This window comes from Aotus nancymaae, unplaced genomic scaffold (assembly GCF_030222135.1).
Source record: "Aotus nancymaae isolate 86718 unplaced genomic scaffold, 86718_ANA_hifiasm-v0.15.2.pri h1tg000049l, whole genome shotgun sequence".
NCBI lineage: Eukaryota > Metazoa > Chordata > Mammalia > Primates > Aotidae > Aotus > Aotus nancymaae.
The window spans coordinates 21,765,047-21,782,900 of NW_026988463.1; the positions used below are offsets into that span (position 1 = coordinate 21,765,047).

The 17,854-nt window shown below is 43.3% G+C and overlaps 1 protein-coding gene across 1 annotated transcript; it reads left to right on the forward strand.

Annotated features, from left to right (window-relative positions):
• The first annotated feature begins 35 nt into the window (after positions 1 to 35).
• DCTN5 (dynactin subunit 5) lies at positions 36 to 17,567 on the forward strand. Its single transcript, XM_012464738.2, has 6 exons — positions 36 to 236; positions 1,908 to 1,976; positions 8,185 to 8,303; positions 10,366 to 10,477; positions 13,418 to 13,520; positions 14,774 to 17,567. The coding sequence occupies exons 1-6, from the start codon at positions 189 to 191 to the stop codon at positions 14,869 to 14,871; spliced, it is 549 nt and encodes a 182-aa protein (XP_012320161.1). The 5' UTR covers positions 36 to 188; the 3' UTR covers positions 14,872 to 17,567.
• The last annotated feature ends 287 nt before the right edge of the window (positions 17,568 to 17,854 follow it).

The window sequence follows — 17,854 nt, forward strand, 5'->3', positions numbered from 1 at the left end:
TGCGCACGCGCAGCCGGAGATAGCCAAGCAGTGGAACGAGGCCGCCTAAAGGAGAGCCGCGCTGTCGATGAGACCCAGAGGTCCACCTAGAGCGGAAGTGGAGGAGCGGCCGGAAGTAGCTGGAATCTCAGAAAGACTGACCGACTGACTCTGACAGGAACCGGGTCTGAGGGAAGGAGGCGGCGGCTATGGAGCTGGGCGAGCTGCTTTACAACAAGTCCGAGTACATCGAGACGGTGCGCGTGTCGATAGCTACCCTCCTTTTTCCAAGCCTGCGTCCCTTTGAGGCCTGGTCGGCGGCCCCAACCTGACCCTACCCCACCACCCTGGTCCCTTTGGCCGTTAGTCCCGGAGTATCTAGCAACGCTCCCTGTACGGTCTGGCTTTGCTCTTTACTCTGGGCATGGCTAGTTTAGGCTTTTTGTATTTATTCTTGCTTTTCTCACAGGGATAAAGTGCTTTTAGGAGGGTAGTACAAGTCCCATCCTGTTAATATGAATTACAGCTCGGGCTTCTGGCCCTTTTGCACTGCCTTTTGTAATCTGTTAACTTGTGCTAAAAACGATTAGGTTCTTTTTGAGGGGGGCGGGGGACGGAGTCTTGCTCTGTCGCCCAGGCTGGAGTGCAGTGACGCGATCTCGGCTCACTGCAACCTCCGCCTCCCGGGTTCAAGTGATTCTCCTGTTTCAATCTCCCGAGTAACTGGGATTACAGGTGCCTGCCACAACGCCCGGGTAATTTATATAGTTTTAGTAGAGACGAGGTTTCACCATGTTGGCCGTGCTGGTCCCGAACTCCCGACCTCAGGTGATCCACCCGCCCGGGTTTCCCAAAGTGCTGGAACTACAGGCGTGAGCCACCGCGCGCTGCCGATTTGGTTCTTTATGATCAGCACAAGATATGTTTGTAAAATTCTGGAAGCAGGGCAGGTGGTCAATTAACATTACTATTTTTTGTTTTTTGTGTGTTTTTATTTTTTTTTTTCAGAGACGGAATCTCACTTTTTTGCCCAGCAGTAGCGCGGTCTCGGCTCACTGAAACCTCCGTTTCCCTGGTTCAAGCGATTCTCCTGCCTCAGCCTCCTGAGTAGCTGGGATTATAGGTGCCCGCCATCATGCCCAGCTAATTTTTTGTATTTTTTAGTAGAGACAGGCTTTCACCATGTTGGCCAGGCTGGTCTTGAACTTCTGACCTCGTGATTTGTCTGCCTTCGCCTGCCAAAGCGCTGGAATTATAGGCGTGAACCACCGCGCCTGGCCATCGTTACTATTGCTATTTTGGCTTTCTTTGCATTCTCACAACTCTGATATTCATAAAGTCATTATACTCGTTTTAGGGCTATAAAGCCTAAGAAGTGAGACTTGAATCCACATCTGTCTAATGCCACTAAGCTAGACAGATTCAAATTCTGGGTTCATTCCTTGAGTCCCTAGTTTCCTTTTTTTTTTTTGAAACAGGGTCTCAACTCTATTGCCCAGGCTGGAGTGCAGTGGTACAATCACGGCTCATTGTAGCCTCGACCTCCCAGGCTCAAGAGATCCTCCAGCCTCAGCCTTCTGAGGAGCTGGGACTATAGACACCACCACCATGAGCAGCTAATTAAAAAAATTTTTTTTTTTGCAGAGAAGGGGTCTCACTATGTTGCCCAGGCTGGTCTTGAACTCCTGGCCTCAAGGGATCCTCCTGCCTCAGCTTCTCAAAGTGCTGAGATTACAAGTATGAGCCACCACGCTCAGCCATAGTTTCCTCATCCATCTTTGCGTTTTTGATATCCTGGACTCACTCTGTCATGGACAGCACCCCACTTTAAGTTTTTTTCCTCTCAAATATGAGCTTTCTTGACAGAAACCTTTAGTCCAGAAACCCAGTAAGTTTGCTCACTCCGGTTTTCTATTGTTTTCTTTTAGGCATCTGGGAACAAAGTCAGTCGCCAATCAGTGTTGTGTGGAAGCCAGAACATCGTTCTCAATGGCAAGGTAAGGGACAAAGCCAGCTCCAGGCTACAAACCCCTTAGTTTGCTTTCTGCTAATTATCACATTAGCAGGGCAGATAAAATGTTGCCATATCTCCCATTTATTGTTGTGCATTTTCAGTTCTCTTGTTTTCAAATTTTTTATTCTCTCAGTTGACTCTCCTTTATTTTCTTTTTTTTTGAGACAAAGTCTCACTCTGTCACCCAGGCTGGTGTGCAGTGGCCCCATCTCAGGTCACTGCAACCTCTGCCTTCTAATTTCAACCAGTTCTCCTGCCTCAGCCTCCCGAGTAGCTGTGATACAGGCACCTGCCACCAAGCCCAGCTAATATTTTGAAATTTTAGTAGAGACAGGGTTTCACCATGTTGGCCAGGCTGGTCTCGAACTTCTGCCCTCAAGTAATCCACCCACCTTGGCCTCCCAAAGTGCTGGGATACAGGCGTGAGCTACTGCGCCTGGCCTAAGTAAGATCTCTTGGATGCAAAAAGGTTCAATAAGAGGCAGCAGAAAACCTTTTTCCCTTTATTCCAGGAACAAAATACAATGGTACCTAGAACCAACATTATTCTACGATATTACAGTGTGCATTAACCTACTGGACACAAAGTGTAATCGGTAATGAAATATTTGAAGATAGAAAATAAAATAATACTCATAAACTTATCTGTTTAGTAATAATAATTCACTATTAACTGAAACTCTTAAAACAAATGTGAGAATTGGAAAAGATTAAAGTATGAGACAAATATGCAAAGTGAAATCTGAAAGTTTGAGAATCTTGTAATCAAAATAAATTTGAATAGCAAAGAGAAGAGTATAAACTGGGAAGAAAATATCACAAGGTATATTTGAGCTTGGCAAACAGTGAAGTTCACAGTTGTTTTCCTGCTATCTGGAACACTCAATTTTGAAAATAATTTTTCTTTAAATGTTACATATCTAACTTCCAGAAGGAAAATAGTCTCATTATAACCAAGAGATAACAAATATTTTCAGTAGAAGCACAATTAGGCTTCATTAAGCCTGTCATACCAAGGAATTAAGTGAAAAAGAAATATAATTCAGTAATTGCTGCCCAGAGATACTGTTTCTTTTCTTTTCTTTTTTTTTCCTTTTTTTGAGACAAATTTTCACTCTGTCACCCAGACTGGAGTGCAGTGGCGCAATCTCAGCTCACTGTAACCTCTGCTTCCCAGGTTCAAGCTATTCTGTCTCAACCTCCCAAGTAGCTGGGACTATAGGCGTGTGCCACTACATCCAGCTAATTTTTGTATTTTTAGTAGAGATGGGGTTTCACCATGTTGGCCAGGCTGGTCTCAACTCCTAACCTCAAGTGATCCATCTGCTTCAGCCTCCCAAAGTGCTGGGATTACAGGTGTGAGCCACTGTGCCCAGCCCCAGATTTTTTTTTTTTCCACAGTGAACTATATATAACAAAAGTTGCCATTTTAACAATTTTTTAAAAATTTTTATTCTTTGAGACAGTCACCCAGGCTGGAGTGCAGTGGCGCAATCTCAGCTTACTGTAACCTCCACCTCCCAGGTTCAAGTGATTCTCTTGCCTCAGCTTCCTGAGTAGCTGGGATTATAGGCGGGCACCACCACACTAGAGATGGGGTTTTGCTGTGTTGGCCAGGCTAGTCTTGAACTCCTGACCTCAAGTGATCTGCCTGTCTTGCCCTCCCCAAGTAGTGGGATTACAGGCAAGAACCACCGCACTTGACTTACTATAATAAGTTTTTAATTACGAATTATGAGTCCTCCATGTTGGTTCTTTTGTAAGATTGTTTTGCCTATTGAGGGCTCTTTGCTTGTTTTTTTTTGTTTTGTTTTGTTTTTTTTCCGATGCAGAGTGTTGTTCTGTTGCCCAGGCTGGAGTACAGTGGCACGATCTTGGCTCACTGCAGCCTCCGCCTTCCAGGTTCAAGTGATTGTCCTGCCTCAGCCTCCCCAGTACCTGGGATTACAGGTATGCCCCACTACGCCTGATTAATTCTTGTGTTTTTAGTGGCAACGGGGTTTCACCATGTTGGCCAGGCTGGTCTTGAACTCCTAACCTCAGGTGATCTGCCCGCCTCGGCCTCCCAAAGTGCTGGCATTATAAGCATGAGCCACCACGCCTGGCTGCCCTTTGCTTTTTAAAGATGTTTACTTTGGCAGCATTTTGTGTATACACAAGAATATATGTGACATATGTTATAAAGCATAAAATTAAATCAACACCAGTGAACCCAATACTCAGCTGAAGAATTAGAATGTAATTGGTATACAATAAGTCCTATTTTTATGTTCCTCCCCTATTCCTGTTTTTGCCTCCCTCCAAGAGGAAACCACTGTCCTGATTTTGTGTCTTATAAATTCTTTGTTATTTAAACAAATTTTCCACATATCCCTAAATAATAGATATTGTTTAACTTTACTTGGTTTTCTATGGCTTATTTTTATTTAAAAAATCTTTATTTTATTTATTTGTTTAATTTTTTTGAGACAGGGTCTCACTTTGTTGCCCAGGCTAGAGTGCAGTGGCACAATCACATATCACTGCAGCCTCGACCTTCCAGGCCAGGCTCAGGCGAACCTCCCACCTCAGCTTCCTGAGTAGCCTGAACTACAGGCATGCACCACCATTTTTTTTTTGGAGAGAGAGTCTCACTGTGTCGCCCAGGCTGGAGTGCAGTGGCATGATCTTGGTTCACTGCAACCTCGGTGTTCTTGGTTCAAGTGATGCTCATGCTTCAATCTCCTGAATAGATGGGATTACAGGTACACACCACCATGTCTGGCTAATTTTTGTATTTTTAGTAGAAATGGGGTTTAGCCATCTTAGCCAGGCTGGTCTTGAATTCCTGACCTCAGGTGTTCCGCCTGTCTCAGCTTCCCAAAGTGCTGAGATTACAGGTGTGGGCCACCACACCTGGCCCTATTTGTAGTTTTTTTAGAAACCTTCATACTGTTCTCCAAGTGGCTGTACTAGTCTACATCCCACTGTTAAAACCGAGCAAGTCAGAAGAAAAGCGCCACACTCTGAGTTCCAAATTAAGAGAACTTTATTAGCTGACCACTGAGAGATGGCTAATGCTCAAAATTCTCCCAGCCTCGAGGAAGGGGCTGGATTCCTTTTTATACCTTGCTTAAGGTAGGGGAGGGGAGAGCCTAGCTGAAGCAGAATTTACAGAAGCAGAACAAGCAAGTTAGATAAGGAGGCTGGTAACAAGAGGCAGGAGGTTCCCATGATTGTTGATTACCAAGGAGGGTATATACATGTGGTTCCCATGATTACCGGTTACCAAGGTGGGTATTCAGTACTTGCCATACAATCAATCAAGGGGTTATTCACAATAGCAAGTGGGCTTGCCAAGCAGGATATGGTTACAGAGGTTATATGCTTCTATAGTTCTAAGTACCGCATGACCCAGCACAGTAGCATGACCCAGGTATGCACTTAAGGGAGAAATGGCAGGAGTGGTTAGGCAGAGGTTAAGATGGAATCTCTCTGGCTTTCAGCAAGATGGAGGCTGTCAGGCTAACACAGGGTAGGTTAGCACACCACCAACAGGGGATAAGAGTTTCCTTTTCTCTGAATCCTCACTAGTATTTGTTACTTTTTGTCTTTATGATAAGCGTCCTAACTGCGGTGAGATGATACTTCATTGTAGTCTTAATTTGCCTTTCTCTGATAATTAGTGATTTTGTTGTTGTTGTTGTTGTTTTGAGACAGACTCTCCACTCTGTTGCCCAAGCTGGGTGTGGTGGTGTGATGTTGGCTCACTGCAACCTCTGCCTCCTGGGTTCAAGCAATTTTCCTGTCTCAGCCTCCTGAATTGCTGGGACTACATGCATGTGCCACCAAGCCCAGATGATATTTTGTATTTTTAGTAGAGATGAGGATTCACTATATTGGTCAGGCTGGTTTTGAAACTCCTGACCTCAAGTGATCCACCTGCCTCGGCATCCCAAAGTACTGGGATTATAGGCGTGAGCCACCGTGCCTTGCTGATTGGTGATGTTTAGTAAACATTTTTAAATATATTTGTTGGCCATTAGTATGTCTTTTGAGAAATGTCTGTTCAAATCATTTGTCCATTTTTAAAAATCAGATTATTTGGGTCTTTTGCAGTTGAGATGTTTGAGTTCCTTGTATTAATATATTCTGGATGTTAATCCCGTGTTTGAAGCATAATTCAAAGATTTATTCTGCCATGTTTTCATTCTGTTGATTGTTTACTATGCTGTGCAGGATCATTTTAGTTTGATATAATCCCATTTGTTTATTTGCTTTTGTTTTCTCTGATTTTGAAGTCTTATTCATCTTTTCCAAGACCAGTGTCTTTAAGCATTTCCCGTTTCCTTCTAGTAGTTTTATAGTCCCAGACCTTCCATTTAGGTCTTTAATTCATTTTGAATTATAGGCCAGGTGCAGTGGCTCATGACTGTAATCCCAGAACTTTGGGAGGCCGAGGTGGGCGGATCACTTGAGATCAGGAGTTCAAGACCAGCCTGGCCAACATGATGAAACCCCGTCTCTACTAAAAATACAAAAATGAGTTGGGTATGGTGGTGGATGCCTGTAATTCCAGCTACTCGGGAGGCTGAGGCAGGAGAATTGCTTGAACCTGGGAGGTAGGGTTGCAGTGAGCCAAGACCACCCCACTGCAGTCCAGCCTGGGTGACAGAGCAAGACTCCATCTCCAAAAAAAAAAAAAAGGCCCATTATCTATTTTTACCTTGATCCATTGTAGTCATCTAAAGGGTCAGTTTTTCTCAAGTCTGTCACCTGTATCCTTCATGCAGAGATGCCAGGCTGCTTCCAGAGTAGTAATATGGAAATTTGTATATGTTAATCCTGTTTACAGTATTGGGGCCAGGTGCCGTGTCTCATGCCTGCAATCCCAGCACTTTGGGAGGCTGAAGTTGGAGGATTGCATGAGCCTATCAGTTCAAGACCAGTATGGGCAACATAGTGAGGCTCCATCTCTACAAAACATTTTTTTAAAAATTGGTGGGGTGTAGTGGCACACACCTGTAGTCCTAGCTGCTGAAAAGGCTGAGGTGGGAAGATCCCTTGAGCCCAGGAGCTCAAGGTTGCAGTGAGCTATGATTGTGCCACTGCACTGCAGCCTGGGCAACAGAGTGAGACTCTGTGTCTTAAAACACTTTTTTTGTTTCGTTTTGAGACAAAGTCTCACTCTTGTCACCAAGGCTGAAGTGCAATGGCACAATCTTGGCCAACTGCAACCTCCGCCTCCCAGGTTCAAGTGATTCTTCTGCCTCAGCCTCCTGATTAGCTGGGATTACAGGCGCCTGCTACCATGCCTGGCTGATTTTTGTATTTTTAGTAGAGACAGGGTTTCACCATGTTGGCCAGGCTGGTCTTGAACTCCTGACCTGAGGTGATCTGCCTGCCTCGGTCTCCTAAAGTGCTGGGATTACAGGCATGAGCCAGCGCACCCAGCCAGAAAAATTTTTTTAATGAAATAAAATATTTTATTGGCTGCTTATATCCTCTAGGAAAAACGTCTAAGCTTCTATGCTTAGCATACATAATTCCTCATAATCTACTTGCGTGTCCCTTGCTTACTTTTTCCAGCTATAACTCCAGCATATGCACTTTTTAACCCATTCATTTATTCAGCAGACATTTTAAGGGTGCCTACACAAGTATAAGGCATTAATTCTCCCAGACATACGGGTTGTGTTACTCAGCCTCTCTGGGCAACTTCTGGGGAAGCCACATCTTACACCCTGCAGTGTAGCACTTAATCTGAATTCAGAGGTTGGGAGATGAACCAGAACTCCAGTGGGTCCACCTCTGGGAACATGGAGTTGGAGGTGGTATTCTAACTACTATCTACAAAGGTAGAGCAGCCAAAACTCTTGGTAAGCAAGCAGCCAAGGCTTCGGGGCACGAGGACCTGAGTGAATCTAAAGAGACACATAAGCCACATCTGCTATAGGTGTTCTCAATAAGTACTCATTCAGTGAGTCCTATTCATAGGGGATTAAGGGGAAAGCTTGTGATGTACTAGGAGCATCGCTAACTGCATCACTGTCATGAGGGCAGTTTTCTTTTTACCTTACAAGTTATTCCTTTTGGTGGAACATTTGAAATGTTCTGTCAAAGTTCTGTCAGAATCAGTATCTTGTTATCTGTTCTTTTTTGTTACGTCTTAGGCTGTGTTGCTAATTTTTAAAAATTGCTTTGTCTTACAGACCATTGTGATGAATGACTGTATTATCCGAGGGGATCTGGCAAACGTAAGAGTTGGGCGCCATTGTGTTGTGAAAAGTCGTAGTGTCATAAGGCCACCATTCAAGAAATTCAGCAAAGGGTATGTAATTTAATTACCTTGTTTAAGTCTTGGACAAGAAGCTGCCACTGGTGGTGTGGTCCATGTGTTGAGTTGTGGTATAATGAGTAGGTCTGTCCCGTTGTTTGAAGCACTGAGTAAGAGTTTACCATAATGAACGCAACTCTGCTGGTGATTATCTCAGTCTGGTTGATGATTGGTTGCCACAAACAGAATTTACTTATCCTTTGGCGAAAGCAAAGGGTTTATGATCAAACAGATTGGCATATATAATGGGATCTAAGAGTAGAAAAAGGAGGAAGCCAGGCCTCACAAAGGACCGGAACCTGGAATTGGACAGCTAACCGGAATCAAGACTGTTTTGTCTACATACACCTCTCTGTATCTGAGATTGCATTTTTTCTTCTATACTGCTCTTCTTTCTGCATTTCTACTTCCCTTTTCTCTCTCACAGATACCTGCCCCATTTGTTCATGGAGCCTACCTTGCTGACTCAGCATGAATTTGTATCATTTCTCCATTTAGGCTTCCAGCAGACACCAACCAGAGATCTTATGTCTTATTTCTAAACTTCTGAGAGAAAGAATCTGATTGGCTCACCTTAAGCATCCCTGATCTGAATGGCTTTGACCCAGAGGGCTAAGTCAAGTCAGGTCCGCTGATCCTTCAGTGGGAATAATGACTGTCCAAGAAAGGCCATGGACAGAGCAGGCAAACTGACCACTGTAGCGGATATGATGCTAAAGTATTCTTTTTGCCTCTTTGCCGCTATCCTCCTTGGCTAATTGCCCTCCTGGCACCCATCTGTATTTCAACCAATAAGTCAGCAAGCATTTATTGAGTACCTTCCTTATGCCTACAACTGGGTTGTAAGCTGAGAATATATAAAATAGATAAAGTTCCTGCCTCAAGGTTCCCAAAGTCTAGTGGTAGAAACAATTAACATAATCAGATAGTGACATGTGTCAACTACTATATGATGTAATATACCTGTCACGGGGTATCAAACTTGAAATTTTTAATTTAAAATTAAAATTAAAGAACTGTCAGTACTGCTACAGATGGTGATGAGATCAAAGAATGCATTGCTGCACAAGAGGAACAAACCAAAAATACTAATGGACCAAAACACAAATGGGCCAAAAATACTAATTAAGGAAGATTTAAATAAATTATAGGTTCATGGAGGACAGGTATTATCTCTGAAAAAATATTCCAGACAGAATAGAACAGAATTGAAAGGAGCTAATGAACATCTAGCTCTTTATATTCATTCCAGTCCAAATATTTTACATCCCAACGTATAGCAACTACATATGAATGTGATCACAGAACTGCTGTCAGTGACATTTGATGAACCCTAGAGAATGGGATGGGAATGATGTCAGATATCTGGGGAAAGCCTGCCTACTCCTACTCAAAGTCAATTAAGTTTTTCCTAAAGCCGTGGACTAGGAAAGGTCTTCTTGTTATATATGCTTATAACTTGATATTATGTTTCTGTAGCCCTTATCATAGTTGTCACTACTCATTATTTAATCTCATTTCTTTTCTTGATTGTAAGCTGCCCATGGACAGGGTTGTGTCTCTTTTGTCACTCTTATATCCCTAATTTCTAGCATTGAGTCTGGCACATAGTAGACATTCAGTGAAATCTATGAATGAATAAATTTTTAGAATGCTGAATGTGGAAGTTATAACTCATGAACCTAAAGTCAATCACCTGGAACATTATAGGGCAGGTTACTAAAAATGTGATCTGTGACCATTTTCAAAGGAAGTGGGAATGAACAAACATTCATTGATTTTTCTTTGGTACCTGTTCTTTTAGCTTTGAAGATCTTGCTCCTCCTGCCTTGCTTTTTCCTTGCATATTTCTTTGGTGTAATATTTCAATTTTGAGCTAGTAATCACATTCATTTTCTTCAACATGGTAGAATTTTTCTAGCCTGAGGTTTCTTTCCTTGCTGGGAACAGTCTTATTAACATGATAAAGTTCAGATTATGATCTGTAGTTCTATAAACCTTGACCCAAAGTACATCACCTTGACCTTTTTTTGTTCATCTTCTTTTCCTCCTCCAGTGTTGCATTCTTTCCTTTACATATTGGGGACCATGTCTTTATTGAGGAAGATTGTGTGGTCAATGCAGCTCAGATTGGTTCCTACGTTCATGTTGGCAAGAACTGTGTAATTGTGAGTATGATGACTTGCTGTTGAAGCAGCCTCACCTTCCCTCCAGCTCCCATCCCTCACATCAGTGGGACTCTTTCTGTGACCAAGCAGGGTAGCAATAGTTTCCAGTCTTTCCAAAGTTGGATTTTTCTTGACAGATGTGGAATTTTTTTCTACCAGGTGCAGTGGCTTATGCCTGTAATCCCAGCTCTTTGGAAGGTCAAGGCGGGCGATCACTTGAAGTCAGGAGTTTGAGGCCAGCCTGGCCAACATGGCAAAACCCTGTCACAACAAAAATATAAAACTTAGCTGGGCATGGTGGCAGATTCCTGTAGTCCCACCTACTCAGGAGGGTGAGGCAGGAGAATGTTTTCAACCCAGGAGGTGGAAGTTGCAATGAGCCAAGATTGCACCACTGCCCTCCAGCCTGGTTGACAAAGCGAGACACCGTCTCAAAAAAAAAAAAAAAAAAAGGATTTGGCATATTTTCTAGACATTGATATTGGCAAGCCTTTGTCAAGCCTCTACTCTATGATGTTAAACTCTTTCTTTTGATGATTTCATTTAATCCTCGCAACCATTCAAGGGTGTGAGGTGTTATCCTTGTTTGCAGATACAAAGATTGAGGAGCTTAAATATTAAAGGATTTGGGGCCAGGTGTGATGGTTGTTGCCTGTAATCCCAGCACTTTGGGAGGCCAAGGCAGGAAATCCATTGAGCCCAGGAATTTAAGACCAGCCTGGGCAACAAAGCAAGACCCTGTCTCTTAAAAAAACAAAAGTTAAGGGATTTTATAGGGCTAGAAAGTGATAAACTGGGATTTAAAGCCATCTGCAAGTAATTCAGGGTGCAAGTGGTCCCCTTGCTTGGCAGAATCTTTAGGATCCTGATTCATTGGAGCCTAGGAATCGGTTGATTTAACCCAGCCAAGGAGGTGGAGGTTGGATTGAGCGGAGATCATCCCACTGCACTCCAGTCTGGGCAACAGAGTGAGACTTTGTCTCAAAAAAAAAGAAGAAATGCTTTCAGCTTTTATCTCCTCAGCTATTACCAGTACATTTCATGCCTAAAAAATACCTACATTTAAAATGTTTAATTTGATTGATCAGTCTATCCAGACAGCTTCTGAAACCCAGCTAAGCATCATTTCTCTAAGTGGGCAAAATGGCCAACCAGTGGACAGAGCAGGTACCTCCAGGCTACATGGTGGCTGGTGTACACAGTGAAAATATTCTGTCAACTGGTCTTCTTTTCCAGGGCCCTTAGTCTGTGGATCCTTCCATGGGACTATATCATGCCTTATGCAGCATGTTGGGTGCTCTTTTGCTCAGTGCCTCATGAACTTAGTCTAAGTTAGTGTTTACTAGTAGGGGCTTAGGCATGACAGGAATTCTTTGGGATTATGTTAATTTGAGGTCACCAGGGCAGATAGTTAGTTGCTATATTTTTTAAATTGCCACTAGCAGGTAACCCATGGAAGAGAACTTTCCAAAGAGGAATGAAGAATGAATAATCCAAATAGTTGTAATATGCTTTTGAGCCAAAGATGTTGCCAAGTATTATCAGGGCTGTTTTCCACCCAGCTGGAGAGAGATCAGCCACTTGGGAAATTCAGAGCTTGGAGGAACATGCTTTCATAAGAAGTTTATTTAGCAATCTACCTTTTCCTGGAAAAACATATGATTTAAGTGTTTAATAGTAGAGAAAAATTTAAACACAAATCAAAGTGTCTTTCATGTTCTTTGCTAAAATCTGAGGTCTGGGCAGGTTAGCATTGTCCTGGTATTTGTAAAGATTTCCACATTCTCAATTAGGTATGTTTTTTGATTGTCTAACCAGGGTACCAGTAAACTAACAGGACCTGATGAAATGACCAAAACTTTCATTTCGTCAGCAAGGAGTCTGAGGTACAGCTGTAAATTGTACACAGAAGCCCCACTTTTCCCTTAACCCATGAAAGATGAGTCTCTCAGACCTTACTTCTTGCTCTCTAAATGCTGTGGATCATGGCAGAATTGAAAAGTGGTGACAGTGGTTGAAGTCAAGATTGAGGTTCAGACATTCACATGTCTATCACTCACCTGTGGGAGAACAATTGAACTAATAGTTTCAAACCCAAATGAATTTGTCAGGATTTTTCCAGTTTGAATTGACAAAGGAGCAAACAAACCAACCAATCTTAAGCTGGTGGGTGCAGAGTGGAATGGGTGGTGAATATAAACCAAGAGTACAGGAGTAGATCCTAATGTCGTGGCCAAATGGCTCCAGGGTTCAGTCCATGTTGTGAAAATTAGTCTCCATCTCTGTGCTGCTTTCCTCTGGGAGGTTTACTCTCAGGCAGGTTCTTCTTTCATGGAAATAGAATGCCTATTCCAGCCTTCCAGCCTATCCTCTGGAAACCCCAGTGGGAAGTGCTGCTTTCCCCAGCAGTCCCAGCAGAAGCCCTGAGGTTGAGGTCCATCAGACTAACTGGGGTAATATGCTGATTGCCTACACCTGTCGTTGTGTCCAGGGTTGGGGTTTGGTGTGAGGGCTGAGGGGTAAAGCACATGGATGAGATGGGGAGTTACCAAGGAAAATACAGGTTCTGTTACCAGAAGAAAGAGAAATGAATGCTGGACAAGCAGAAGCATAGATGTCCACTAAAACACAGAGAAAATTAAACAGAGCTCATGGAAGTCTGAAATTCACAGTCTGTAATGCCTGGGACATTGTCCTGTCTCTAGCATCCTGCCTTCTTCCGCAAATGTACACAAACACAAACTCTCACAACCTTGCTGTCTCCTTCTTGTCAGGTACCACCTGAAGCAGGAAAGTGCAACCAAGCCTCTTTTCACTGTCCTTGGCTATTACATGATATAATGAACGGGGAAAATAGAAAGGAGACTTTCTCACAGCAGGCAAGACAACTTTTACTCCCATTTCCTGATCTATTTCCTATTAACAAGCTTTTAATTTCAGGGACGCCGATGTGTGTTGAAAGACTGCTGCAAAATTCTTGACAACACAGTATTACCTCCAGAAACTGTGGTCCCACCATTCACTGTCTTCTCAGGCTGCCCAGGTAACCTTGGGTGTTCATTAATTTTAACTTCCTAAAACTCAGTTGTATTTTCCATCATAAAAGGAGTGCATATAGTTCTTACCTCTGGCAATATGTTGATAGAGTTAACTTAGAAATTCACCTGTACAAAGTACCTAGAAATGCAACCTAACATATAGCAAGCATCTGTTTAAATGCATAATTGGGTTCACCAGAAAATAAGGAAATTATGAAGGGCCAAACATAAAGAGGAAACTAAATCCAAGCTGTAAGATTGCACGGCTTAATGCTGTCAGTTTAAGGGGTGATAGTCATGTTGGGATGGAAATAAAGCCTTGGATTCACACATGGCAGAGAGATCCTCAAATACTCTTAAAGGATTCCCTCTCAAGAAAAAGTTGATGTAGAACCAATCTGCCACCAACACAGGGAATGCACAAGAAAGCATTTCTCGTCTGGCCTGGGCTCTGGGTGGAAAAAGTCTGTATAGAGAAGTTTAATGATGGGGTTACCCTCACATTGGTCATGGATTTAATTCATGCATCTCACGTGGCTCAGCGATACCTTGAGGATACCTGAAAGGGGCAAATATTAATACATTATCTCTGGACCTTGACTGATAGAATGCTCACAGGTAAAGCCAATCAGGAGCTTGGAGTTCCAAATTATAAAACATGCAAGGAAATGAAAGTGAAACATACTTGTTTCAGAAAACTTGGAAAGCACTGAAAAGCAGAAGGAAGAAGAAAACTTCATATTCCCTTAGCCCTACCCCAAGACAGTATCATCTTCTCCATATTGTTTTACACAGCTGAAATCATGTAGCATGTACAGAGGTACATCATAAATTCGCAGATGGAAAATGATATGAACAGAGAGATTTGACAGTATATGATACCTGTCACTGGGTGGTTGAATTGTTTTTCCAGTTAAAAAATCAATCTCATCTCTCAAATCATTGAATCTGAGTTTTCTAAGATGAACAAAATCATCACTTAGATTCTTTGGGGAGGCATTTGGACATTCTGCCATGTCATGCATCTCTGCTTTTGCAAAGGAGGAAGGAGAGACTTTTGTGTAGTAATTTCTCCATATTGGGGTCCTGCTGTGAAAAAATTTAGCTGTTCTTAGCAAGCGCTGGACCAGAACAGCCCTAGCAATTGTTTAAGTAATTGTCAGATGTGCATCTGAACAAGGTGAGAAAGATATTGCCAGAGATCTTAATCTCTTGTAACTTCTTTGAGCTCCTTAGAGCTGGGTCTTTTTTTCCCTAGGACTCTTCTCAGGGGAGCTCCCGGAGTGCACTCAGGAGCTGATGATTGACGTCACCAAGAGCTACTACCAGAAGTTTTTGCCTCTGACACAAGTCTAGCATCTCTGCCTCATATCTTGAATTTGCTTGAGCTCTAAGATGAATTTGGGCACAAAGCGAGCCAGTCAACACCTACAAAGAGCTCTTATGTCTTCAACATCTACCCCTCCGTCTTTTAAAAAATTTCTTGAGAATTTCTCAATCCTCAAGGCTCTAAGCTCTTAAGAATTTACTAATAGACCATCTGGAGGAGTTATCTTCAAATGCTATGCTTACACCTTATCTATGAACAGTCACTTTGTACCATTATCTGTGGAACACAGAATCATCTGTTCCCAACACTCCAGCCCCTTGGTCCTGTGGATGGCTGGATCCCGCCTGAAACGGACCTGCAGAGCAGCAGCACCCTTTCGGTGTGGAGGTTATGTAGCTGATGTGCTGCTCACAGCCATACGCTGCCCATGCTGAGCACCTCTCATACAGATGATGCCCAGCTTTTCTTCTGCTAACACAATTGGCCAGTTGTTGCAATTGCTCATAATCCTGGGAAAAGGTGTTTGTGACTTTTCAGAGCCCAGATTCCTGTTGGTTATTAAAACTTGAAGGGAGGGGTGATTAGTGTTTCTCTGTCTTCTTCCCAAAATGACCTTAGCTGTCCTAGGGTAGTTAGTAAAAGACTTTTTAGCATTTTGACCTAGGGCCTTTGGCTTTCACTAAAAGTGGGGACCTCAGCATCCCAGACTGTACTTTTGCCAAGTGTTAGATATAAGTCTTTCTTGTGGATGCATTAGTCAGGTGGTTACTGCTTGCCTCAAGGTACTTATTTCACTGAAGACACTGCATTTGCGAACTCTTGCTCCCTGGTCTAGAACCATTCAGCCTACCCTGTATTTGTTAAAACTCCATAATTTACACCAAAATGTCTGTACTTAGAGCCCGTTCGTGTATATACATGAAGGGCTCTTAAAATCAGTTTGTGGGCACAGAGCCCTAGGAGTAAATGAAGTTGCTAGGGTTGTTCTTACCATCTCCTTCTGGCCAGTAGAACACCCTTCCTGGTACTGCTCTGACCTTGTAGCTTAGAAGGAAGATTTAGAGGTAAGGGGCTGAGAAGGTTGGCTTTGGTTAATACTCTGATCTGTAAGTGAGTAGGGCAGAACAGTTCAGCCTTGTAGGTTAGAATTTAGCAGGAGCTATCCTGACTTAATATCCAGTTGTGGGGTTTGTGAAACAAAATAGCTGTATATAATCATTTCCACTAGTTCCATCTAGAACTCCTTTCTAGTTTGTCATTTTTTTTATAACTTTCTAATTTGTCTTTTTTTTATAAATACATAACTCAGAGAAGATGGAAGTTTATTTCTCTCTCCCCTAACAGTGCAGAGATAGTCAGCTGGTCCAGGCCAGGCAAGTGGCTGGTCCATGATATCATCAGGCACCCAGGTTCCTACTGTCTTGCTATGTGTCCACAGTTAGCAACAAGGTAGGCTGTAAATTTGGTTTCTACTTGGGCAGCCAAAACTCTGGAAGGAGATTGTGCTAGTAAGGGAGTGGGGGAAGAATGGCCATTGGGAGACAATAAGCAGACACAACCAGGCCTCTGTGTTGGCTTCCTTTCCTCCTGCTGCGCATGAGCCTTCTCTGTGTATTTGGGGCCATGACAGCTGATAGCTCCAGACCTTCATCCTTCCATCTTGAGGGCCCTGAACGAAAGGTTTCTTCCTTCCAGTTCTAATTTGGAAACTCACAAAGTTCTCAGTGGTTTGTTGGTCCTATGTCCTCTTGGATCAGTCTCTGTGGCCATGCGTGTTTGGCCACATGATTAATCCAGTCTGGGTCATGACCTTTTCTCCATCCAAAATAAGGTGCTGGGAAGACAAAAACAATAGCTACTACAAACAATAGGAGTTTATAATTATGTGCTGATGTATTCAAAGATGTGTTGACAGTTGTGAGTGTGTATCCTAGGAAAGGCCAGCTGGAGTCTGTCTCCATGGTGGTTCTCACCCCAGGGACCTAGGAACAGCCTGTCACCACACAATTACTTTTGTAACCCTAGAGAAGAAAATCTTATCCTCAGAATACTTGCAGAAGAACAACCAGAGAGGAAAGACCTTGACTGGGACTCTTTCCAGTTTACTTGGGGCAGAGGGAATTTAATGGCTTATATAGCTGAAAAGACTGGGCTAGATTGGGCTTCAGGCTGTATCCCAGGACTCCAAACAGGGATCTGTCTCTTCGGCTGTCAGCTCTGCTTTCATTTGAGTTGGCTTTATTCTCGGGCTTCACGGTATGGCCCCACAGCACCAGTTATTGATAAAAAGAGCTCCCCTTTGCTGACAGAACTGCTGGATTTGGTTCTTATTGGCCCAGATGAGGAAGGTATCCAGCTTTAAATCATCATTGTGGCCAGGAAGATGGGATACGCCAAGTGGACAGGCCTGGCATATACCCACATAGACTGAGAGTTGCTGCTGGTGGTTGTGGTGGTGGATATTACCTGAAGAAGGGATGAATGGGTGCTGGGAAGGAAAAAGCATCAGCTGTCTAGTTCAGGCCTCTCCTCTTTTTCTGGTATCTTCACTTTCCTCCCTCTCCCTGCTGTCCCTTACCCTCTGGCTAGTCTCTCATTACTCCTGGTCTTGGGAGGTACCTTCTGAGGATACTCTGTGGTGTTACCTGAGCCTGGATTACAGGCAGAGGGAGGACGTTGCCTAGCCAAAGTGGGTGTTCAATAAAGAACCATTTGGAGATGGTCTTCTGTCTGGAACTGCTTACTTTTTATTTTTTTTCCCCGATGAGCTGACTGGGCCATGGAACTGCTTCCTTATGGTCCCCCATAGCACCTTACAGAGGGGCCCTTGTCAATAGAGTTTTAGTTATGCACTTATGTTCTTGTCTGAGCCCTCACTAGCTGTGAGCTCCTGAGGAGTCAGGCCTGAGTCTGTGGGTCATCCAACACATCCTTAATAGAGTGACTGGATGTGACCACCCCCACCTCCCACCTTCACACACCCCGCCAGCATGCCTCAGACCCTACTCC